At 43.9% G+C, this 27,257-nt stretch overlaps 1 protein-coding gene across 8 annotated transcripts in view; it reads right to left on the minus strand.

The window, feature by feature from the left end:
• The window catches only part of CELF2 (CUGBP Elav-like family member 2), an 829,377-nt gene that overhangs the window by 110,990 nt on the left and 691,130 nt on the right, over positions 1-27,257 (minus strand). For all 8 annotated transcript variants that reach the window (XM_060293317.2, XM_060293315.2, XM_060293316.2 and 5 more), the window contains one exon: positions 4,851-4,933. In XM_060293317.2, coding sequence (XP_060149300.1) covers positions 4,851-4,933 — 83 coding nt within the window. The remainder of the gene's footprint in view (positions 1-4,850; positions 4,934-27,257) is intronic.

Here is a 27,257-nt window from a genome sequence, read left to right on the forward strand (position 1 = left end):
CCTGTGCTCTGCGACGGGAAAGGCCACAACAGTGAGAGGTCCGCGTACCGCAAAAAAAAAAAAATGAAGAATGTCTATATGGGTATAACTGAGTCACTCTGCTGTACAGTAGAGATGGGCACAACACTGTAAATCAACTAACAATTTTAAATAAAAGGAGCCTGAGGAAAAACACTTCTTTTTGATTCAAATGGGATGGTTCGGGGGAAATTTCCATGACATGAAGAGATGGGGTTTGAGAGATTTTTATGACAGAAATAATAATGATGATGATAATGATAAAATAATCATCATGGCTCTGAGAACAAAGGCATTAAATACATATTAATAATCAGAAGAGGTGGTTCAGAGTAAGTGAGTACCTCAAAAAGCATTACAATGGGCAAACTGAATTTGGTCCCAGTGAGAGCCTTTGCTGTTCTGCTGAAAGAAATTAAGCCCTAGCATTCCTCTCTTAGAGGACACAGGGGAACCATTCCATGGAGAGTTGTGTTAAAGGCTGCCGGGGAGGACTGCCGACCCACACAGGGCCAGCCAGGAAGGGGGTCATTCACGTCATGTGGGTGAACACACGTGGCCCAAGAGGCCATTTTATTTACAGCTTCTTCCTGCTGGATCAGGCCCATTTGTCTTTATCTCTCAAGTCTATGTGTCGTTCCCATCTGCCACTGCTAACACGGAGCGCTCTAAACAAATGTGCTCTTAGGGCTGTAACTCCTTAATATAAAGTGCATTTAATAAAACTGGTAGTGACTCTAAAAAGAAAGGAGGAAGGCAGACTCGGAGAAAATGGCTGGAAGAAATTTGCAGTTAATATTTTACAAGACATTTGGATTCTGATTCCTCCTTGCTGTTAAAATTTAAGAGCTTTTTCAAACCTGTATTCCTCTCTGTTACTACATCCTTAATTAAATTAATTTATACGGTGAATGCGCTAACGATACTGCTGGAGATGTTCAATCAAAAAGCCTTATTGCTAGAGACAATGTGTGTGAAGACCTTGAAAAAAAGAATGGCGTAAGGCCTAGTGCTGTCACTGGCACAGGGCTATTTGGCCCTGACATCTGATTACTGAGGAGATCGTGGTAGTTTTCCCGTGCCTCTGCTGAGGTCGTTATTTTATTTTTTAATTAAGCTAAATTAGGTCAGTGAGAACAAAATGAATCTTGCAAGTTGCCTTCACAAGGGTTTTCTCTCTCGGAAACACAGTGGCAGACGATGATGTTTCTACTGAATAATTCTACCAGTGAGGTTGTGCCTGCCTGAAACCCTAAACAAAGGAAGCTATCTCTTAGCCTGATTGGCTACGTCGTCAAAGGACGGGCAATCAAGATTTGTCCAAGAACGCAAATGGCTCAGCTGTGGAGCAAGTCTACCCAGTTGGTAGCAAGGCCAATGGTTCATCAGGCTCTGCTTTCTGTGCAGACACGGTCACAGACTCACTAGGGATCTCAAGGGCGCGTGTGTGACTGTATAGCTTTGCCGCCTGGCACACAGCAGGCACCGATTATCATGAGTGATTTGTTAACCTAATGAAATGTCAGTAATAAATTAGGCACCGTGCCTAAGATTTGATCTGTTGCATATGTGTCAAACCACTATCTGTAGAGCAGAGCATGATCAAACCAGGGGAAGGACCTCGCTACCCTCCAAAGCTCATTTCTTGCGCCCTGCGTTGAGCTCCTGAATTTTCTCCCTTAATTTCTAATAGTGTATTTCTAGGATCTAGGTTGAGCACTTCAGAGGATGTAAGACCCAGCGTCTTTCTCAGTCACGTGGTAAGAGACAGGCTTGAGAAATGTGTCCTTAATGCCTTTGCACTGCTAAGTAAGGCCCAGATGCTTTGCCCTATACCTCACCACAGAAAGGGTCTCTATAATCCATACATGACATGGGAGGAAGGGTGCCTTTATACAAAAATCTGAGAGCAGAAACATCCAACTGCATAAATGAACATCCCATCAGGTGTTCTTCCTCTCCCATACTAACCAAGTTCTTTGTTTCTCTCAAGAACGATAGTCTCTCAACCTTCACCAAGTGTGGTTGCGGGATGAAAAGTTCCATTATGACAAAACATATCAACTGCAAAAGAAAATTAAATAGGGAAAAAAACCTCCAACCAAACACCCAGCACTATTTGATCTTGTTTTAAACAGAAAGTTGTGGACACTTTAGAAAGAAAGGCAGCAAGTGCATTTTTAATGGATTTTATCCACAGGAGAAATGATTACAACCAGAAAAGCTTCAAAGTGTCAGCTGGTGATGCATTTTTCTTTATCCCTTTTATTTTTATTCAGAAAGAAATTGAAGGCATATGGCAAAGTGCATCATTAATTTCTTATTAATTTCATAATATGAAGGCAACCAGTTAAAATAGTAGTGTTACAACTTTAAATTACTGAACTCACTTGGTATTTAATGAGAGATTTAGCACAGCAGGGATTCTGTTAAATTAAGTTGTTCCTTCACATCACAGTGGGAAAACAGGTGTATATTGGTTTAGAATTATGGAAATGTTGACTAATTCCAAGACTTGTAATCAAACAGAAAGGCACCCTGTAATATTTTTTTCCCCAAGAATATGCATTAATCTTTTATCTGGTCCCTTTTCTTCCTGCCCACCAAAGCTCCCAGCTGATAGGAAACCACTTTCATGTTCTTCCTGGAGCTGTTAAGGGTGATGCTGATCAGATAAAGCAATACATAAATGCAAGATGTGGAACTCTGTTCCCATGCGCCTAATTTGAAATGGCAGATGTAGCAATACTGTGCGCACTGCGAAGGCTAGGAGCTTACAAATCAGACCTGACTTCTCAAAATTTTCATTTAACCCACCTCAAGTAATTGGGCATAGGAAATTGAACTGGATAAAAAGAAAGCCGAAAACAATCCACAAACCATCTTTTCCAACCCCAGGTTTCTTGTCCTTAATAATGGGTTTCCAAAATCACCAGCCCTGACTTCTGCATGCAGAATTTTTAAGGCGAAAAAGAGACATGGGCAACATTTTTTTTTTTTTAATACAGAAGATGCTATTTGTTTGCCGAGAAAAGGGTCAGAGTAAGATGTCCCAAACGGGAGCAAACTCATCAGTCATTTGTAGGTTTTTCAACACAGCCCATTCATCAGATTACTTCTGGGTTTCTAGCGAGCATCTTCACGTATGAAAATTGCACGTTAAGAGCTATGTCCCTCTCCTAGTGGAGGTGATGAACTCAAATTAACCAAGCTCTGCATTAATTTAAAAATAGGATGTGATGTGCCTCTATACACCCTAAATACTAAGTAACAATTTATCATCAAGTAATATTTGTAAACATACCTAGAAGGGATTTTGTGCACTAATTACTGTAAAGTATTTCTTTCTAAAAGAAGGAATACCAAGTGGGTTTTGGGGTGGATTTGGAGCCTGGGAAATAAAAAAAAATTTTTTCTACCATTGCCAGTAAATATTTAACTTGGTTGCTTCGTTCAATAATGTAACCTAACGCTGCAACCTCCTAGAATTTACGTTGGAAAAGTTCCATTTATACAGAGAATGAAGCTGAAATGATACTTAAAAAATCATTAGGCAAAGCACTTAGACCAGTAAAATCTCCGTTACTAAAAATCACCTTAGAAGTTTCAGGGAGAAGTAGTTAAATTGAATTGGGAGGGAGAATTCTGGAATCACACTTGCTTTTCTGAACCACTGTCTCTCTGATTTGCTCGCACAAAAAGGGGAAAACCAAAGTGGTGTGATTTGAGACCAAGGTTCATAACTTATTACTTTTTGGTTATTACGAAGCTAATGTTTTGAAAACCTTCTACTGACTGCCTTGTCACTAAAACATTATACAATTTTCAATTGCGCTAAGGTGGTGAATTAAACAAATGCTATCTTTTCTGGGGGTGACAGGGTATCAAATGACTTGTGTACATAGATTAGCACGACAGATGAATGATAAAAAGTTAGAATTATACGCTGAAAACATTAGGGACATCAAGTTATCTTTCTTTTACTATTATCAAACCAGGTTTCAATAAAATCATTAACATAGCACTGATTACCAGAGGTTCTTCACTATCACCTACACAAATCATTACGCTATTAAACTAACTCATCCCTGACATTTGAGTCAACAGGGAAGATATCCCGACAGCACAGAGAAATTTATACCAGCATACACTAGATAAAACTGTCCCAGCCCCCCAGAAATCATGTATTCTGATGAAGTAGCTATAGCCCACATCAGTTCACTTCTAGTGAATGGTACCAAGCATCCAAAAGTACTGGGAAGGAAATGGAAAAAAATTGTAAGCTTTGTATTTTCTGTTCTCTATCGACATGAAGCCGCAAATCGGGCATTAAAACATTGACTTTGTTAACCACCATTGACTGTTTAGAAACCATTAGGAGGTTGAATATTACGGCTGTGCAGGGTACATTTTTGTCCTTTCAAAAGAAAAATCTAAGGACTAAATTTGAAAAGAGGCTCCTGGTGAGTAAAAGCTTTTCCTTTTCCATTTGCTCCTCTCGTGCGTGTGTGTGTGTGGAGTTTCCCCCCGTTTTGAAATTGCAGCCCACCCAGTCCTCTTTTCAGCCACTGCGAGCCAGTGGGGTCACTCTGATTTTCTAACCAGGGGACATACGCTCTGAGAGGTCTTTCTGTCAGCGGTAATGCCAGCGTTTCTTGAGGGGCTGGCCAGCTGCTCTGGCTGCTGCAGGGGGGACGTGAGGTGGGGTCAGCACACCCTCCTCAAAAGCCCAAAGTCATTTTTGGCACTAAAAGCCCATCACTAGAACCTTCAGTTGAAAGGACCATTTTCAAGCAATAAAGTGATTTTGGTACAAAAGTAAACCGACTCACCCCAGGTAAAGTTTTAATATTGTGCAGTGCATTCTGGGCCTCAAGTGCAGCTTTTCTTGTATAAAATGTTACGAAACAACAACCTACAGAGAGAAATGAAAAGGTTTTAGAAATTTCTGTGAATGCTTTGCTTCGATATAATGGAGACTGGGGCGAACGAGTCATCTACTTAAAAGGATGCACAATTTAAAAATAAAGTGCACGGGAACAGTAATAACAGCTCAAGCGTTTACACAGCGCCTTTCATCCTAAATCATATTTATTAGCTTCTCCCCACTTTGGGGAGTCAATTCCGAACTGTGCACCAGCTACGGGGAATCCAGCTGCTCAGGAACGAGGGCGGGAGGTGGCGGGTGGGTTGATAGTGGGACTGGCAGTGCACCCACGGCACCCAGCGAAGTGCTTAATCACAAGCACAAGGGCAAAAACTTACATCGACTATCATTTTCTTAAAGAATATCTCTAGAACGTCACCCTTTGAAAACACTTTCTCAACTCCGAGGTTTAGACAGCTGGATGATAAGCTCCCCAGGAGCTGGGATTGTGCTTTATTCTTTTTAACTTCCACCACAGTACATAATGCAAAATTCCATACATGAAACACGCAGTGTTTGTTCGCTGAAATGAAAGACTCTATTTTAACCAGTTGAGAAAGTACGCTATGATGCAGTGGGCATATGCTGAAACACGTTTGCAGACTCTGTCCCGTATACTAAATACGGCTGTGGTATGTCAACTGGTAACCTCTTGACTCCTCGTTTCTCAGAGCTGATGGGAGTCCAGGCTGAAGGCCCCTCCAAGAGAGACCGGCACGTACCCTCTTCCCACCCAACTCCCTCCACCAAAGAAAATGGTCTTGAAAACTGTTTACATTCCTTCTGCATTCTAAAGGATGGCTGACCCCTTCTTCAACCTGTATCTAAATACACTGGTTAACATACGTGGTTAGACCAGAGGAAGATACCGGTTAATTATCTATTAATTAGCGTATAGTTTCTTAGCACAATCAGGCTTAGAAAAAAGGGGAAAAAACTTTGGAAATTAAAAAAAAATAAAAAAAGATGCTGCCTCTGACCTGGGCTGCCTTGGATGAGTTGGGCTGAAAAAAAAAAAGCAGAGAGAGGCATTCACCCAGATTGTACATATCTCACCCTGGTCCTTATCCTAATGCTTGGAGAGGTGGAGAGAGCCTTGAGAGGTCCTCAAACGCCAAGTACAGCAAGTGGCATGAGAGAAATTCACAGCACTAAGGCGTCAACATTGGCTCTATTCAGGGGAATGACGTAAGTGAGGCCAAGAACAGATGAAACGTGGCACAGCTGGAGAGCAGGAAGTTGGCACCACAAACCGTCAAAGGTTCAAAATCATACACGGGCATCTACTTTTGAAAACGAAACTCATTCAAAGGAAGAAAATAAAGTACAATACCATCCATACAACATTCCAAAACGCATACGCTTCCTCCTCATCTGGAAAAAGGAAACTTGGACCCTTGTTGTCAAATCCTCGGTTTCACTGGAGTCTACTGAGATTAAATATGTAAGACCTCCACGTCCTGGACAAAGGAGAGTATGATCATAGCTCCTCGGCATTTAAAAAACTCCATGCCTCCAAGGATCAGAAACTCTTAAAGTCTATCATTTGCATGATGGAGGGATACGAAAATTATGAAGTGTCTTTAAGGAATCACAGATAGACAGAGTGTTCCTTTTTATGTGAGCTTCCCACTTCAGCTATGTGAGTTCTTTGACCAGAGTTCATTTGGCCATACTGCCAGGTGGTAGATTTTTTTCCTGAACTGATCAAACTAATGTGTGATTTCCAGCTTCAATGGCATAACCTAGGCCCAGAAAAGCTATAGGAATTGCTTCAAATCAAGGAATGATTTTAAACAGCAGAGTCAAGTCCCAGCTTCCAGTATCCATCGTAATCACTTTAAGGGGAAGAAAAATTATATTCCCCTAGGCTTGATACAGAAAGAACAGGGAAAGAAAACCATGACGCAAAAGAATATTTAAAAAGAGAATGTCTAACTGAATCACTGCTGTACAGCAGAAATTAATACAACATTGTAAATCAACTCTACTTCAGTAAACTTAAAAAGAAAAGAAAAGAGAAACAGGGAAGGACATCATCTCTGTCTTCCAAAAGCTTCTAACAACCAGACTTTGAGTAAGTTCTCCTTTCTCTCTCCTGGGCTTATGGGGTTGGCTTCTGGGTAAGAAAGCAATGAGGACGCTCCGAACTTCCACTTCAATATCGAAGCTACAAAATCTGATGCTTTCAAGCAGGTAGATTTTGAGGGTGTGATACTTAAAAAATAGAAGATTTCGGATGCAGTAGAAGTCACAAGGCAGTTTGCATGCCTGGAAAGAAGGCAATTAAGGAAGAATGATCTCAGCAGAAGGAAAACAAATGCCAGTCTGGCCACGCTCAGAGCTAAGAAGGAAAAGTTGAGGTCGGCCTAAAAGAACAGTGTAATGACAAGGGGAACGGAAACTGTGAATGACACATGATAAGATAAAAGCAACGAAGAATAAAGATGATGTAAACTGAAGGAATCTTGTTGTTGGGCCACTGTCTCAGGAATAAAGAATCCCTTCCTGCCTTAAACACCCAAACAAAATCCCTACCACTTCCCACGGCCTGAAATTCCACTGGGAAGGTGCAGTTCATTTGCTATTTAAGTATTAAAATGCTACCCTTGAGGAAGGTAATAGGTAACTGTTCCTAGCTATTTACACCTTGAATTTGGCAACTTCAAGTGTTTCCCTCTTGAACAAGGTTCCTAGTGAACAGAAGGTGGTTTCTGTGCTTGTTTTGTTTTGCTTTGAGAAAGGGCAAGTTTGAAGCTGATGTCTGAGCAGCGTGGGATGGGGGTGAAGAGGAGCAAGAATGCAGCGAGGAGTCTTAATGGACAGAAGGGAGATGGAAAGATATTCCAAATCTCCAACTCTTTCCAATTTCATCCAGGGTCCACTCTGCCTATGTAACCGACGAGGTGAAATCAGGGATTTGTCACTACAGATCCTCTTTGAACTGTGCATAGCTTTGAACTCTTTTACTCTAGTCCCATCTAAACAAAGACCTTGGAAGAACATGTCCCTCGAAGCTCCAGTTCTAGTTGTAATACACAGAAGAGCATCCTGGACACCACTGGTGATACGCCTAAGCCCTCACTGCTCACCGACCCCCAACCCAAAAGCTCAGCTCCATGCTTGGCGAGCGAACTTGGGACCTTTGAAGGAGGTATCCCACCTCCAGGTGGGCAGAGACCCAAGGCTCAGTGAGTAGAGCTCGGGCTGAATTTCGGCCCCGACTTGTAGCCTCAGCTGGGCACCCTCATGCAATGAACCACTCGCACCAACATGGGGGATCTGGGGGAATCTCACCCCAAGACTTCTTTTGGTTTCACACATTCGGTTCCTGAATGACTCAGTGTAAACTACCTTACTTCCTCTAGACCTGAGTTACTTTAGCTGCATCACCACTAAAGCAGTGAATAAAAACCAGGTCTGGGGACTTCCCTGGTGGCACACTGGTTAAGAATCCGCCTGCCAATGCAGGGGACACGGGTTGGAGCCCTGGTCCAGGAAGATCCCACATGCTGTGGAGCAACTAAGCCCATGTGCCACAACTACTGAGCCTGCTCTCTAGAGCCCACGAGCCACAACTACTGAGCCCTCGTGCCACAACTACTGAAGCCCGCGTGCCTAGAGCCCGTGCTCTGCAACAAGAGAAGCCACCACAATGAGAAGCACACGCACTGCAATGAAGAGTAGCCCCCGCTCCTACTTGCCTCAACTAGAGAAAGCCTGTGTGCAGCAACAAAGACGCAATGCAGCCAAAAATAAATAAATAAAATAAATTTATTTAAAAAAACACACACAAAAAATCCCCCAGGTCTGCCTACCACTCCCTCCCCCTGAAAAAAAAAAAAAAACCTACATGGATATATAACCAAAGGGTTTCATTCAGAATAAATTTTTTTTTTAAACAGTCAAAATTATTCCTGGGCTTCCCTGGTGGCACAGTGGTTGAGAGTCCACCTGCCGATGCAGGGGACACGGGTTCATGCCCCGGTCTGGGAAGATCCCACATGCTGCGGAGCATCTGGGCCCATGAGCCATGGCCGCTGGGCCTGTGCATCTGGAGCCTGTGCTCCGCAACGGGCGAGGCCACAACAGTGAGAGGCCCGCGTACCACAAAAAAAAAAAAAAAAAAAATTCCTTCCCTTTCTTGGCTAAAAATGTCTTGCACTTCATTCAGCATGCATACTAATTGACTTAATAAAAGTAATGTTTCATTAAGTTATCAGAAAATCTGCGGTAGAAATACTCCCAATTTCAACATTCATCTTAGAGTCAGCCATTTGTGTTTTTCCCCCAATGGGACATGAGTCTGGACACTTCCAGAGTAAGAATGTGTTTCACAGACCCTTGCTTCTATGAGTACTCTCCCAGCTAAACAACCACAGGCTTTTTTAGTAGTCAATCACTTGATATACTCACTTAAAATCTTAGACCTCACACCAGAGGGCCCACATCACAAAGGGGATGGGAACCAGGCAGGAGTGAAAAAAAATAAAAATAAAAAATAAATAAAATAAAATCTTAGACTCATTGACTTGCGGAGATCATTTCAACACAGGAAGGGAGAAATATCACTAACGTTTGCCCTGAGATGGTGCTCATCATGGCAAAAGGCCAGGGAGCGACTCTGGATCCTAGAAAACCCGTGGAGGTGCAACAGGAATTTTCTTTCCTGCCTACCCTAACTGGATGGACAGCTGTTAAGGGAACCACCTGGCTTTTAGATTTCCCTGCACCAGCTGTAACTCAGGTCTGAAATTTACCAGATTCGTTTTGCAGGTCAGCTGCAACACCAGATGGCCCAGCAGTCTGATTCGGGGGACAGACCTCCCTCCTCCAACCAGGCTCTGCTTCCAACATCATGGTAAGGTGGGTGGTTAAACGCCGACAACAGCCCCGGGCACTCTTCAATGGTCAGCGGCTGCGCCGTGCACCCGAGGTGACCACCCCTCTGGTGTCAGCATCGCTCCCAGAATCCGCTTTCCCTGCTGCCTGTGGAGTGCAGAGCAAGGCCTGACGCACGTCACAGACGGGAAGCCACCTGCCGGGGGACTCCGGGGATGCGCAGAGCCGAATGCTTCAGCCAGGCTCAGCCCTCCTGCTTTCTGCTCTGTGCGGCTCCACATTTTTCTGCGCTACCCGTCTGACGGAGTCTCATAAGCACTCGCACCTTATAATTCTTGCCACCTTTATCCCCTGGCTCTGGAGTTTCTGCCAACGGCAGCAGCCAGCTTAGGAAAGATAAACATGATGGCCCACGCCCAGGTGACTTCGTGGCATCTCACTTTCCAAGAGTTTCAACAATTCACTGTGTTAATAAGAGCTCTGGATTTCAGAGCCAAAAATAAAAAAATCCATGTGTTGCATGTCTATTTATCAGGCCCATCCCCTTACTCCCCACCACGGCTCTCTAAATTCACAGGCAGAACAGGTTAGGGGGTAGAACTAGAGAGGTGATTCCAGAACCAAGTATCAGTGTTTCGGGCCCATACGGAGCCTAACATGCCCACTAGTGATGACTCCTGTACTGAACCCCAAGAGATGCTGCAGGGGGTATCACGTGAAAGCCACGGGCCATTACCATCTCCCTGTGAATTCATTTTGCGGCTGACCCCTGGGAAGGCCACTTAAGACAGATCTGTTTGGATGGGAAAGAAGGTCTAGGGAGAAAGGTCCTGGGGTGCGGAGTGCCCACTGTGAAGGCCACCGGTGTGAGGCCTCACTATGGGCATCTCTGGATGGTCAGGAGGCACCCAGGGGACGCTGGGCCCCAAGGGAACGAGTCAGGGGGCCTGGCAGCTTTTGACGGCCCCGATTCCCACAAGCTGGCAAGTTCAGCAATCTGGTTGCCCATGTTCAGCTTGTAAAGCAATGTGTCATCAGGATCATGATCATGTGATATGATTAGACCATCTTGTACCGTAAGTTGAGAATGGTAATTCTCAGAGACGCCAAGAGCTACCTACTCCCAACAGGGTAGTTGGTGTCTGACTGTATTTCCTCACAAAAATGTTCTGCGGCCATAAAAAGTTCCCTCAGGTATTCTGCTGGCTTCACTGCTGAATCATCTGAAACACTGGGATGAGGCTTCTGCCGTTTCCAAAGATAAAGCCTCAAAGAAGACAGGCCAATGGTCTTTCTACACACACACACACACACACACACACACACACACACACACACACACACACACACACACACACACACACACACACACACACACACACACACACACACACACACACACACACACACGTAGGGTATTTAAAGCCATCAAGAAGACACTCAACTTTACTGAAAGACTTTAATTTTAAATGATCAAGTAGACTTATCCTAAAAGAAACCATCTGGATTATCACCAATCTTTTCAAACCACAGCTGTTTCTCTTGGAAAAGTCTAACTTGGAAACTCTTGGTAATAATACTCACAGGGGAAAAAAAATGCACTACTTATGCAGAGACAACCAGTTTATATCATGGCCTGTCCTGAGTCAAACAGCACTTAATTTGCATTCTTCCGTGTGGAGGGTGGTGTAGACACAGCCCGAGAGAATGGTACCGAGATCAGATTTTAAAATTAGTTCTTCCCTGAAGGAAACTGACACCATACTTGTTCAAGAAACTTCTCTGAGGTTACCAAATTGGGGAGGAAGGAAACTAAGGTTTGATGCTCTGAAGACACCATTTTATAAAAAGACACTTTTAAGTCTTTGGCTCTAAAATATGGACAGCATGGTAGTTTTTTACTCTATCTGTGTGTTTGTTTTAAAGAATCCAGGTATGAAGATGGTAGGTCAGTGACTTGAAAGGTTTGCAATTATTGAAATAGTCACTTGTCCGCTGTGGGGTAGAAATTTCAGATCACATGCCAACAATTACACTCTCAATGGCACAGGAAGCCAGGCCTATGTATGGCTGGTCTAGTGGAACATTCCTCACTATTCTCCTGGAGCCACCAGCTCCCTCTCCTTGAAAGGTTGCTCTCATAAATGGGAGAAAGGGCCTTTTGGGGAATGTTCTCGTCCTGACTGTTAATACTTTTTCTGATGAAACTCTTCAGTAATATCTTAATATGGGAAATTGTGGAACGTTTTCTGAAATACAAACAACTAGACAACTTGAGGATAGAGAAGGTGAAAAAATGATTTCCCACAATGCTGTGGCCAAGCTGGTAAAATAAACAGTACTTCAGGTTCGGTGCTTCTGGTGTTGTGTACGTGGACACCTGTCTCCCCAGGTCAACTCTGTCCCTGGGGTATAAAGAGGGGTCCATCCACGTCCTCAAGGTCACTCAACATCTTGTACAAGAAATCTGCATCACTGTCAAAACCGACACAAATAAACATTTGACAACCATCACAGAAAAATCATGTGCTGGTCGAACCCTGTACGTACTTCTTTAAAAAAAAAAAAAGGAATAGCCCCGGCAGAGAGATTCAGTTCAAGCTGTATTTGAATTCAAGACAGCAACAGGGTCACCATGGTGTAAACTGAAAATTCCTTTAAAGGCTGCCTTTGAATTCCAAGGGGCCGTCAGATCAAGAGACCGAGGCCCTGCGAGGCTAAATGACTGAACCTGCTACGGTTTTTTCTTCCTGTGAATGAAGCTCTCTTTTGTCTACACATTTGCAAGCAAAGCAAGTGCCCCTTTACACAAGTCCACCTGCAGCTGGGATCTTGGCTTCGTGTCGAGTCGGTGGCACAGTTTAAGTCAAAAGAGGACGGACTTCTCACCGTTGCTTCCCCTTATCATCTGTTTTCTCCCCCAAACTCAGCCACTATGTAGAGAATTTCATGCTTCTTTGAAGGTTGTTGATCTCAGTGGTGCACTCTGTGCTCAAGTGAATCTCCCACATGCTAAGTAAGGTTCTGACTATCAACCACGGGCTCACCCACTGCCAAGACCCTTGACTTTCAGTTTCTACGAGGCAGTTCAAGGTTCAAAAACCCCATGCCAAAATCCCCTGAATTAAATTGTTAAAGTAAACTTAGCACTGACCTTAAAAAAAAAAAAGAAGTAGCCTTCCAGGGGTCTAGAAGATGACCCTCTAGAGTCTTGAGGAAAAGGACAATGGCAAAATGCCATCCAGGAGGCAAACTGGTCCCCTGGAGAAGCACGGATGGATCCCCTTCCTCAGCCTAAAGTCCACCCCCCCCAAAAGAACTGGTACTGTCGGTTAAAAACCACATCCAATGCACGGTTATTAACTTGGGGCCCCCATAGTCCTAGGTCATTCTTTATTCTTTCTACTTTGTCCTCAAAACATGGCTTGCTTTAGAGGAATGTAAGATGGGACTTAACACGTGATGCTACTGATGTCACAAGCTGCATTTAAAATTCAGTCCCCTGGAACCCTCCTACATTGTTGGTGGGAATGTAGATCGGTGCAGCCACTATGGAAAACAGTGTGGAGGTTCCTTAGAAAACTGAGGTTAGAGCTACCATGTGATCCTGGGCATACATCTGGAAAAGATGGAATCTCTAATTTGAAAAGATACACGCACCCCAATGTTCACAGCAGCACTGGTTACAATAGCCAAGACATGGAAGCAACCTAAGTGCCCATCAAAGATGAAAGGATAAAGAAGATGTGGTACATATATACGCAATGGAATACTATTCAGCCATAAGAAAGAATGAAATTTTGCCATTTGAAGCAACATGGATGGACCTAGAGATTACCATACTGGGTGAAGTCAGACAGAGAAAGACAAATATTACATGATACCATTTATATGTGAAATCTACAAAATAACAGAAGTGAATTTATTTACAAAACAGATACAGATTCACAGACATAGAAAACAAACTGATGGTTACCAGAGGAGAAAGGTGTGGGGACATATAAATTAGGAGGATGGGACTAACATATACACACTACTATATATAACACAGATAAACAACAAGGACCTACTGTACAGCACAGGGGACTCTATTCAGTATCTTGTAATAACCCGTAAGGGAAAAGAATCTGAAAAAGAATCAATCTATCTATCTGCCTATGAACTCTGTCTATCTATCCATCCCATCCGTCCATCACTATCTATCTACCTATCTATCTGAATCACTTTGCTGTATACCTGAAACTAATACAATACTGTAAATCAACTATACTTCAATAAAGAAAATAATAACATTCAGTCCCCTGGCTGCTAAACACATGTATGTGTTCCCTAGTGTGATTTCCTTATCGTGGCCCCTCTGAACCTGGATGCTGCCCCAAGGGGGTTGTAATGATATCAACTGAGATATCAAGGAAAAGAATTTTAAAAGGCAGCGAAGCAGAAATTCCTTAAATGGTAAGAACCTGCAAGAAGATGAAAGGGTTTTGTTTTGCATCCTTTTTTTTTTTTTTGCTTTAAACTCAAAAGTAAGAAAAATAAAATTAGAGGAAGTTAACGTGTCATCTTTCTCTTGGCTTCTATGCCTATTCCATAGAATCAAAGAATTTTACAATTAATTAACTCGAGTCATCCAACTCTCCATCCCCCTCTCATAGCACGTTAGCCAAAAGCCCACAATCACACAAGTAGCTCAGAGCAAAGGCAAAACCATCCACGTCACTAATGGCTCACAGCCAACTTCAAAGTTATGCCTATCATAAGAGAGTTTGCCATGAACCACCCCTGATAGCTTCTGCTTTCCTCTGAAGGATCCTCAAGAATGCTTCAACCTCCTCTCATGTCACTGAAAATGTCTTTCTACACCCCAAACCTCTCCTGTTTTAAACTTCTAACAGTCTTCTCTAAGACAAAGCACTTTTTTCCCTCTCTATGTAAAAGTGGGACTTCCAGAGCAAGAATAACAGCTACCCAATACAAATGCCACATCCTGTAGAAATCAACTTTTAATGAAACCGTATCCAATTAGCTTATTTTTATAGAGTTTCATATAATGGGCACCCTGATGTAAAAAGTAATACCATCTGGCCATTACCTAGGAAGCAGACGGAGCCGTCGTTCTGCTTTCAGTACCTGAATTATGTGGACACCACTGCTTGGCCCACCAACTGCAATCCCAAGGGAATCCCCAGGGACTTTCACTGACAAAGCAGGAGCTGTGCTTATGACTTCTGGTTGCCTGGGGCGCAGATCCTACGCTCCTCCAGGAACCCCGACTCATGTCCCCAGCAGGAGGACCCGTAGGCAGTAAATCAGTGCCAACTTTTCAACCAGGGAGACAGTGCTGATCTCACGGGGCTCCGTGCAACCCCGCACCGTTTCCTGAGACTCCGCACCTGACATGCTGGGACCACAGTCGGTTAATTGGCCACAAGATCAGTCTGCCCTGGTGACTTTTCTTGAAGGAACCATCTCCTGATACTCCCATGGCCCCGTGAAGTGAGGCACGCTCTCCAAATTCTCTGCCAGGCAAACGGAGTTTCTTTCTTTTTTTGACCTAGATTAAATCTACCGCATTTTTAAGCCTTTCGGGAAAGCAACCAGGAGGGATGTGCACGGATCTGTGTGTACTGCAATACTTCCTCACCAATTATTATGTAAATCCCAGCAACTGCAGGACACAGATCGAAAAGGTATCAAGGGCAAAATTGCTGGGATCTGCTTTTTCCCTTTTCCCTGGGCCTCTGAAATAAGCCACTTAGGTTAAACCATTTCAGTGTAATAGCTGTAAAAGTATCTGAAGAATTTTAAAGTCACCCCTTTCCCCTGATGAGACAATCACTGCACTTGGCTGTTTCTTAAAGGCTCCCACTCTGCTCTAAGCATTGGAAGGTGAGTTTACGGTGCCGTGCGTGTTTGCCAAGGAGTCATGGGGACAGAATGTAGAGGGCAAGCAGTCTCCTTTGTTAAGAAATGCAAGGGAATAAGCAAACTGTGGATTTGATTAATTTGTATTTTTAAAATATTAATTCTAGAGTAGGAGGGAGGGCTATATTTTTTCTTTCAAGGTAAGAAGAAAATAGGTTGAACATGACAAGCCAACAAGAAGGCCATACTGGGTGGTCTCCCTCAAGTCAGTGTGTCTGGCCCCAATTCCTGGGCTGGTCAGTCCCCCCCGAGTCTTGGTGGCAGAGAGGGTTCTAGGGGGCATGGCAGCAAAGGCTTCTTCTCCAAGGGTCCAGAGGATTGAGCAAGGCCTCAGGCTGAGTTAATCAAGATACCTTGACATAGATTAAGGAAGGTGTCCCAGGGTTAAATGTGGTAGAAGACAGTTCCAATTAAAAAGGATTTAGTTTCAAAAGCACCGAGGGACCTTATTAAAAAGAAGTTTCTAATATAAGGTTATTGTGTAGTATGCGTTCTCTTGGGGACAGGATGGCGTTATAATTAGGAGCCTGGTGGCAATGAGAGTCATTTTCCTGTGATTCTCAATTCAGCACACTGGGCCATGAGATGCTTCCTGGCCAGACCACTCTCTGAAGTCTCAACTTCCCTGTCTTGCTTTGATGGTCGGGCAACTTGTATTTGCCAAGTCCACACGTTCAGACCCCTTATGTCGGCTTGAATAAAATACAGCTCAGCACTTTAGCACCTACCAGTGGTCTCACTGGTATTCCAACTTCTTATGGGCCCGTTCTAGGTGGGGCTGGACTCTTTTATAAGAAGCTTTCAATCCAGACTAGAGCCAAGGTATTTTTCCTGCTATGGGGCTGAGCAAAGTCATATCTACTTCCTCATTCTGATCTTTACGGGTCAAAATGAAATGGAGGCAAACTCACTGGCTATAGAAACTGTATGTTGGCTCAAGTAAAGATCTGCCCTTATCTTAGACTTTTCCTGTAGCAGATGGCTCCAGAGAGCTGATATTTATGGGCGTTATAACTGCCTCGTCCACTCCCATGAAAACTAAGGCGTCTTTCATGTGCATGTAGATCGGGGACGGAGATATTTTTACAAATTGCCTGGAACAGCAGAAATCTATCAGAAATGCACTTTTGTAGCCAAGTATAAATTGATGTTCTAGTGATAAAAGGCAAGCATCCTTGGTCCCAGAGTTCTCAGGGCAGAGACTATGACAGGTTTCAAAGTGGCCCTGGATACTTCCTCCCTGCTCTGTTCATAGAGCTCTGCTGAGTAAAGCAGTCGTCCTTTACTAGCACTTCAGACGGACTGGGTGTTGGACACATTTCTGAAACTCTCTGAGCTGCTTTTCCTTACTTTTAAAATGGGGTAACAGCAGCTCTATCCCAGGGTTATTAAACAAGGTAATTTATGAAAATGTATATAGACCACAGATCCTGGTGTATACACTGACGCGCTTAATAAATGTTAGAGGTTACTGCCCACCGTAAATCGGTTACGTTCCTCCATAAAGCCCCTGGCCCACACAGACCCTGTGCAGGTTCCCTACAAGGCAGGCGAGAGACAGTCAGCACTATTCTGATGATTTGACACAAAAAAAGCCCCCGAGGTACAGAAAGGCAGCATTCACATGCCAGCCACAACTTCACGCTGCTCCCTGCTGGCCTCTGGATGGAAGGGAGGCAAGCGAGCCTCTTTTGTAAGTGATGACCATACACCCGGTAACAGGGTTTGGAATTGATTTTGTTGTCTTGCTTTCTGAAGTAATTACTTGGAACTGGCCAAGTCCGCCCATTTGCATGGCCCTTGAGGACCCTGGACATCCATTTACGTGGCCTCTGAACAGTCAATCCATTTTAATGGAATCGTTTTGAGGACTTTCCTTTTCAGAGTACAACAGAATTACCCCCAACTGTACACTTGATGGTACTCCCCCAAGAGGCCAAAATTCCCTAAAACAGTGAGTTATTTGAAATAAACCCTGTGGCTGTCTAATGAGCATACCTGGGTTTCATTACTATAAAACTTTAACCACGGACCTGTCGTTTTCCTGTATTTTACAGCAACCGGGGAGGGGGAAAAGAAAAAAGAGCAGTGATCCTGGGCTCTGCATGAAGAGGTGGGGTTCTAAACGTCAGGATCAGGAGAGGAGAGGAAGGGACATGTGGGGAGGAAGGCTGTGGACAGATTCAGGCATCCCCTGAAAAAAGGGGTTCCAGGCAGCTGGATTTCATTTTGAGAGTTGCCATCACACAATGACAAGACACAAGAAAAAAAAAAAAATCACTGCCTGATGATGAACTGCTGTCCCCTACAGTGAACCTGCTATAGCGGTTCAGTTGTTACTTCGTTATCATGCCACCTAAGGACCAGCTGTGAAGGCGGGGAGCCGCTTCTGAAGGTTCCTCGGTCCCCTTCACAAGGCACAACATGAAGCTGGGCTTGTAGGTGCTTTTGAAATACTTATGGATTGACTGTCCTCAGGGCCTTTTCCCATCTGCTCGCCTCACAGCAATACGGTTTTCTTCTAGACTTCATGTGTCATGAGTCTTTCTGATTTGGGCTACTAGTGATGAAGATGGTCCGTGCAATACTCTTGAATCCATTTTCTGAGAAATGATCCTGGTAGAGCCAGTCAACTTCTGACCTGAGGTAGCTGTGGTTTGATGGTTAGGTGAAATAGATTTTGATCCATCCATTTAGTAAGTTAATGTATACACAGTACCAAGCTCAGAATTGGGCACACGGAAAACACGAAGGAACGGTCAGCTTGTTTTCTTCCTTCTCTTGTCTGATATCGTTTTGGGGGTACTGTAAAGGTTTCTTCTATATCTAGAGTGATCCAGAATTTGGAGAGTGGGAGGGGGAATATTAGTCATTATTCTGGGACAACAGATGAAAACCGGGCTGTCGCAGGTAAACCCTACGTGCCTCTTCTCCACCGAGATCTCTCCAAGTCCTGACTCTCCTCCTTTGGGCTTCATCCTTATGGCTTGAAGGTCAGATTTATATTAAAACAAAAATTCCTTGGAAAAAACAACACTGTGATCTATTTTCCAGTGATTTATACTAGAGTATAAATCAATCTCTGACTACAGGCTTTGATAAGAGTATACACAGTGTGAATGTCAGGGTTGGGGCATGAGGTAGTGCCATGGAAAATCTCTGGTGGCTGGGGAAAAAGAAACTTCACTCATGGGCTTCCCTGGTGGCACAGTGATTAGGAATCCACCTGCCGATACAGAGGACACGAGTTCAAGCACTGGTCCGGGAAGATCCCACATGCCGCGGAGCAACTAAGTCCGTGCGCCACAGCTACTGAGCCTGTGCTCTAGAGCCCCCGAGCCACAAGTACTGAGCCCATGTGTCACAACTACTGAAGCCTGCATGCCTAGAGCCCGTGCTCCACAACAAGAGAAGCCACCGCAATGAGAAGCCCTCGCACTGCAAAGACCCAACACAGACAAAAATAAATAAATAAATAAAAAACCAAAAACAAACCAAAAAAAACTTCACTTGCACTGTAATTTCGACAAGGGCTGGTCCAGATCTGACTGTGATCCAATTTAAATCTTGGACTGGAGAGCGGAACGGAAAGGGGCCTTAGTAATCATCTAGTTTAAGTCCCTATTTCCAGCAAAAGAAACTAAGGCACAGAGAGGAAGTATTTGGATTTGCAAAGCCTGAACCCCAATCTCACTCTTGACAAAGACCTAGAGATGATCATACCAAGTGAAGTAAGACAGACAGAGAAAGACAAATGTCATATATCACTTACACGTGGAATCTAACATATGATACAAATGAACTTATTTACAAAATGGAAACAGGCTCCCAGGCATAGACTCACAAACTTATAGTTACCAAAGGGGAAAGGCGGGGGGAGGAGGGATAAATTAGGAGTTTGGGATTAACAGATACACACTACTGCATATATAATAAACAGCAAGTAGCTACTGTATGGCACAGGGAACTATATTCAATATCTTGTAGTAACCTATAATGGAAAAGAATCTGAAAGAGTGTGTGTGTGTGTGTGTGTGTATAACTGCATCACCTTGCTGTACACCTGAAAATAACACAACAGTGTAAATCAACTATACTTTAAAAAAAAAGGTGTTTTTTTTTTTTAAAAAAAGAACACCGTGCTTCCTCATTGCTCTAAATGTCAACCCAGATAAACAGCAAGGGTGGCTTTCCATTTCTCAGGAAATTAAGTAAGTATTAACTGATGACGGATACAAGAAAAATATAACACACGGTCCCTGCACTTGATGTATTTGATATTTAGCAGCAGAGTTAACTGCTCATTCGTTAGCAGGTAGAGAGAAGACTCATCTTCTTCGCCAGACACTCTCTCCCTCGAAAACTTCACAGGGAAAAGGTGAAGTATCTCCTCGCTTTCAAGATTATGGAAAACTCTACACACTGGCTGACCAGCAGCCACTGGGCTTCGCTCAAGAATAACACGCCGTCTACCAGCCTTCCTCACCCTGCACAGACGCTGAACTAGTATTTGATCTACGAGCTTTCGTTTTCCTCAGTCTCTGCCAGTGACGCTTACTCTTCTGTTAAACTTTTTAGAAGAAAGGAGAAAGGAAATAATACCCCGCAGGTTCCCATTCCATCCTCTGATGACTGGATGAAGATGGATTTCCAAGTCTTTAGCCCCTTTTGAAGGGCTACTGCTCGTCTGGATTTCAGACAAACACACACGATGATTAAGGTAGGGGCAGGAAGAGAGGCATGTTGTAAAACACTCTGCAAAGAGCTAAAAGGCTCTAGGCAACAAAGATCATTGGTATGGGTGAAGCCTCTGCTGTACTCTATCGCTCCCTAATTGTGCAGATAACAAATGATAATAATACTGCTTTGTAGTTACAAGAGATGTTCTCCCACCACTAAGGGTCTCGTAGTTAGTTCTCAATTTTATTCTATCATGAGCAGATCAGTAATTCAAGCAATTAAAATAGTGGCCACTGCAAATATCTTTTCATTGACTGTACTGTCCTGGAATACTTTTTACGTTAGTGAGAGGAAGAGCTCCCTTCCTGGATATAACTGTGTTAGACTAATCCTAAAGTCGGTTTCAATTCCCCGAGCACGTCCACTTTGTTGAAAGGGATGTGGTCCACATCACTGCTGGGTAGCGTGGAGAAGGCAGTGTAGGATTCAAATGCACCCTGGAAAGCACCGATGGAATTCCCCACATCTCGTGTCACCCTTCTGGAACATTTGGAAGGCTGGGTGCAGCAGCCTTCCGGCCTTCATTTTTGGACCTAGGTCACTGATAAATAATTCAACCACTATTCGCCAAATATATTTATGCTTTTAATTTCCATGATGGTAGGTTTCTACAGGATTCAACATTGTGACAGGAGGGGGAAAAAACTCCGATGAGTTCTTTCCTTGTCAGTCTTAGACAGTGAACTATATGCTAAAGAGCTGTCGTAAATGGATATATTCCAATAGCTGATATAAACCATAAAAATAACTATGTGTCAAAATGACTGGTGAACTTGATCAACTAAGTGACGCAATCGGCTAATTCGAAGAAAAATTCAGGTTTGGACAGGTGTATAAGTATTACACGCGAGCGTCACTGTATAACCTTGTCTATACAGCGAGGCCTGTAGCTAACTCCAAAGACTAGAGGGTGTCAGGAGTTGGGTCTCCTTACAACAGGGCATTCTCAGCCTAAGACTGCAACACATGCACAAAATACCTTTCCACATCCAATTACATCTTAAAACAGTGTTTCTCAGACTTGCCTGAAGATCATCGTTGCTTGTTTATAAATTCCTTGGAACCCACCCAGGGGCCTCCCATGGGATCAGGATTTTCAGGGCCAAGGCCTGGTCATTTGTACAAGTGTCCCCCACGATTCTTATCCTCTGGGGAGCCTGGGAAATACCACCTGGGGCAAAGCCCACCAGCTGCCCACTCAAATCCATTCCTCCCACGGGGCCAGGAACGCAGCAGAGGGCAGGGTGAGGCCACGTGGGCTGGCTTCTTGCCACGTGACCACATACAGTCTAAGGGGACGTGAGTGGAGTGACACCTGCTGCTTCAGGGCCAGGCCTTTTAACAGAGCAGATCTAAGTCTCCCACATTTTCCTTCCTTTCCTTCCGGATGGATGCACATGGCAAACGACCACAGCAGCGGCAGCAACCAACCCAGGGGAAGGCCGAGCCACAAGGTGAAGAAGGCTGGTTCCCTGTGTTGCCACGTGGAGGAAAGCGGCCACCAACCCAGAACACCCAGGAGGGATTCTTGACATGAGCAAGGAGGAAACTTCTGTGTTGGAGTCCTAACACATTTTTAGGCCTATCTGTTATAGGAGTTGGGCCTCTCCTGATTACTACAACGTCAAACGGTAAAAAAAAAAAAAAAAAATATATATATATATAAAAATATAGTTGAAACAAGGACAATGTTATGAGTGCTCTTCGACCCACACCTTCAGCACATTGTTGGCGTCCTGCCCAAAGTAGCTGTGCTAAAAACACACCAGAAGGATCGAAGTGAGTGTGCTTTAGAATTTGGTTCCAGAAAATCAGAAGTTGGTGGACAGCTATAGAAAAATCAGGTGGATAAAGTGAGTGGTGCGTTTAAACTGTATTTAATGGTTTTGTGGTGAGAATACTGTTTTTTTTTTTAAACAAACCACTCGGCAAAATTGACTAGATTCACAGGAGGACGTAATCTTGATAGGAGAGTCTAACGCATTTCAATCCACATCGCTAAATGATTCCTAATTTCATCTGCTTGTTGGTGAGATTTAGTCCACGAACACAAGTTAATTTTTTGTCTCCTCTTTCAATCTTTTCTCTCTTCTTTTTGTTACCACTTCTCAAAGCGCTGATTCAGCAATTCCCCCCCACCCCTTCCCTCTACCGCTTCTCCAACCTATTAGCATCTCAAGTGGGTCTGGGGACCAGGCAGGGCCTGCTGTGCAGGTGGGTACAGAAATCTGACCTGGAGAGGTCTCAAGGGGTTTGGACCAAGTTGGCAGAGGAAGGAGGCCATCTCCTGTACCATTTTCCTGGGTTGAGTTATGGTTGTCTCCAAGTCCTTTTGGTGCCTAGGCAGATCTGCAATTGTTTTAAATCCCTCCAAAAAAATTCACAAAAATAAGCACATGCCCACATGAAACCGAATATATGCGATATCAACGTGTAGCCTACGAAAATCTAAGGAACACGTATTTTAAAAATTTAATAAATTCACCTCTTTTCTTTATCCCTGTTGGTTGAGAGTTCAGGTGAATCTAAAGAAGTATACAGAATACTAAGCATCTTTGCGCTAAGAAGATGCTTTGAGTTTTTTAGCATTGTGATAGAGGGACAAAGAAAAATTAGTACTTCGAACGGAGGTGAAGGTGAGGTTGGACATGAGAGATACCTACACGGAAACACGGTTCCTGAACAGTTTGTAGGCAGCATGGAAATCATATAGGCTAACGGGTTCTTGCAAACTACTTCTAAAGCTTCTAGCGTGGCCCCAAAGAATTCATTTACTCCACCCACCCCCCAAACCTCTCACAGGACCGCCAAGGCAATAGCTGGAAAGTCTGGGTGCGTTTGAACATCATTCACTGTCTCCAACCACAACTAGAAATCTGGAAGGTCCCTCAAAAGCTGTCCCTGGAAGATCTGCCCTAAAATATATTCTCTGGAATGCACCTTCCGTGACCCAGTTTCGCGACATGGATGTCAGGGTGTCTCTGGGCGCTGACTGTGCTGGAAAGCTCCCAGGTGGGAAATGCAGGCCATCCAATCAGGGCACATCTAGGTTATGTGGAGCCTGAAGACTCTGACTGGTTTCATTTCATCAGACTTCATCATACCCCTTGCTCTATGTTAAGCCTTCCTCAGTACTGCTTTAGGGAAGCTATGCAGAGATGGTAGGGAGAGTTAAAAAAAAAAAATTCTAAATTTCCAGCCGTCAAGCCTAACTTCTTGCCTGTCAGCAGCTTTTGAAATATTGATGGCGTTTTTCCCCTCCTAACAGACAAGCTGAGTGGAGTCTGGAGAGCCTGCACTTAACTGTGACTAGAAATAGACTCTGCGTAATTAAATATATTTTTCAAAAGAAGGCGTGCTCACACCGGAGGGGAGCCACACCCATCGATCCACCTCTCCAGGCCCGATCTGTCTAGTGCAGACTCTGGACAGTGCAGTAATACACGGGCTTGTGCTACGTGCAAGCCTGACGTCTGCTTCTGACGCATCTAGCCGGGTAGCAATACAATGCGGGGCCCATGTTCAAGTAACAACAGAAGAGTGTTTGTCTGGAGGGACAGGAGTCTGTTTGGGAGTGATTTAACTATATATTCAAGAGGGAAAGAAGAAGCCAAGAGGTGATGAGCAACTGAATCAGGAAGAGTAAATCGTCACAGAAGCAAACAGGAAGCATCTTGCACTGTCTTCTTAACCAAATGGCTTCTCACTGTCCCCAGTTCAAGAGGTTGGAGCCAGAGAGACAATATTCTCGGGTTCTGAGAAAACTAACATTTCTTCCTTGATAATCTCTCACCTTTAAAAAAAAACAACAACCATACGACCATACATGATACCTCACCCACCTCTACAAACCCCTATCCATGAGGCACCCCTCCTTACCCAACAGAGAAACTGTTCTTGGGCCACGAGATGAGAAGCGCCCCAAATACAATTAATTCATTGTATTCTTTTTTCTCATGAACTGAAAAACTTACATTCTACTTTCAGTTCAAAGACAGGTTGTGTAATCTCATCGGCAGACAGTTACATAAAAGATTTTATTCCGAGTTTTTGAGTCTTCCTCGAAACATCAATAAGTTGTCCATGGATTTTTGCAAACGTCTTTGTAAACAGAGTTATTATCCCTACAGACTACATAGCTTATGAAAAAAAAAATCTATGATGCTTTTCCTTCAGGTGAGCTTTGCAGAAAATGCTAGGTCTGAAGCTGACCAAATAACCTTTCCCTTTCAGGTCTTCTTCAATACATGGTGATGAAAGGAGAATGCTAAAAAGGGGACACCGGTCTGGAATTTTTATTTTTTTTTTTCAAATCCTCCTGACTTTAGATATCTTTTGACTGCTTTTAGGACAAAAGAAAACTCTAAGAATCAGTAGCCTTATTTCCAAGGAGCCTACCTACATCCAGATGAATGAGTGAATGAAAGTCTAGTCTAATCAAGTTTATCTGAAAACAAAAGGTCAAAGGTAGAAAAAGCCACTGACAATAGATTAAGTGTTCTGTCTCCCAGGCCTTGCCCTAAGCTTTCAAGCTCCCAGGAGGTCTGACCATCACAACCCATGTTTTCCCTCTAAGAAGATAACAAAATAGAACCATCCAATTTGGAAAAGGACTTGGTGAATGCAGTTTTTATCAGTGGCTGCATTCGGCTCCCATGTTTTAACTACAGCAGAATAATTATTTTGGAGATTGTACACTGCTGAGCGGAATAAGCTGTAACACTGAGAGATAACTGACTGATTACACAACCATCTTTTAAACGTCTCATCAGTCTTAGAACAGCAGATAAAACTATTTCATGTGTACCAGCGGGCTCCAGATTAACCCTGCAGAGTTCAAAACTGTGGAATCAAATAACAGCTGACTCCAATTTAAAGCGCTAAATCACTGGCGAGTGGTGACATAGGTCTATGGGGTCTGGTTACCAGGTGACAGTTACTGTACATTTTAATCCAGCTTGTGTATAAAAAAAAAAAAAAAAGGAGTGTTTTGCAACCGCCTCAAAGCTGCCACAACAATACATTTTTAATGGAGTAATAACAACAAAACCTAAAGAAATAGCCTTAATAAAACTGTCAGCATCAAAAAGATACAGAAGATTCCTCGTAAAGGCATGAATTAAAATCCGCAGTAAAATATCTACCCGTAAAGCAGGCAGGAACAGATTTTGTGCACATGCACCTAAGTATCAGACTCCCACTTGGGAATAAAGCTTTAAGAGTTGCCCCCCGCCACCGTGCCACTGACCATGTCAGTCAAACAGAAGCAAGATTCTATTCAGCACATTGAGCATGACAGTCCAAAGGCCAGTCTGTGTTCCTTCCACCTTGCATTGTTTAAAAGAAAAGTGGCTCTTTGAGAGTCGGCCGATCAATGCTACTACTGCCTCCTTGGAGGTATCATGCAACCTGGACGCCAAGCTGGATTCTGGAGAATACAGAGAGTGATTTTTGTTTTCTCTTTTCCCTGTTGACACCTGATAAGGGCCACTTTGCTACCCCAGTATCTGTTCATTTCATGGGAACCAGGACTTGAGATGACAATGGATGCCTCCGAAACCACAAAGCCTTTTTGACGCAGGAGAAAAGAGGTGTCCCACGTGGCGATGGGAGGCCCCTGGATGAAGCCGTCTGCCTGGTCGAACAGCAGGACCACTGGCCTGAGTCCAAGGCGGTGGCCTTCGTCCCCCGTCTCCCAGCTGGGCAAGTCCCTGACCACCTCCAACCACAGATTCCCGTTTGGTGTACCATCAAGACGCCAGCCCCACCGTGTGTACTCTCAGGGCCGTGACGGGGGGACAAATGCGACAATGATGTGGAAACGGGGCCTCTGCAGATGGAAGTTATTATCAAACAGGGTGTCTAAACTTGCTTGTTTATAAACCTGGATTGGCGGCTGCAGAAGCTGAGCAGCTCTTGGGAAATCGCTCTCCATCCCTTCTTGTCCTCGACAAGGAGGCCAACCACACTCGCGGGCTCTGTAGGGTCGCCATGGGATGACGGGTCCAAATGACACCTTTATGGGTGTATATGATCACACACTGCTAACCAAGAGAAACAGCCCACTTATGGATTCGAACCATATGGAAACGGAAAGGATAAAGCCATTTTCGAGGGGCTAATGCTTTTCCCCAAGGTGCGGGTGCCCCACAGACGTGGACAGAGCAGGTTTACACGAAAACTCTAAACTGTCGCATTGAAGGAAGGGCATTAATAGCCGTGGACAACGTCTGCGAATGAAGACATTCGAGAAGCCATCATGTTTTCAACGCAGGTTAACAATAAGGCTATTTTTCCACCCACTCTTTGGCACAGCTGTACTGTTCTTGGCCTCAAGTCGGAGGCGATGTGAAACACGGATTCAGAAGATAAGTGATATACGGTTACCAGTGCCAGTTCATGTAAAATACCACTGGATTGGAAACATGCTGTTTATCGCCTTAGCACCCCAACTCTGCATTTGCTAAAAAGCGGAGAAAAAAGGAGCCGCGATTGTTAAGGCCTGCCAGCTGAGCTTGGTTTGGAGTACCCAGGTAATGGTGAGTTAACTTGTGTCCTAATTCCAAGCTGACGCCAGCCAAAACTTTAAACAGGCTTCAGCTCCCATCCTGTTTTCCCCGATGACACTGCTTTCCGTGTGCTTTGCTATTGGCCTGGATGGGTGTGGCAGAAGCAGAACCAAGTCTGATGATCAGGAAAAAGGAAGGGATAAAAAGAAATGACACTTAAGCATGGCTATCAAGCCTTGTGACCCGATGCAGAAAAAGCACAGAAGCGGGGGTCAGGCAATGCCGGAATTTCACTG

The sequence above is a fragment of the Globicephala melas genome, chromosome 2 (genome assembly GCF_963455315.2).
Source record: "Globicephala melas chromosome 2, mGloMel1.2, whole genome shotgun sequence".
Lineage (NCBI taxonomy): Eukaryota > Metazoa > Chordata > Mammalia > Artiodactyla > Delphinidae > Globicephala > Globicephala melas.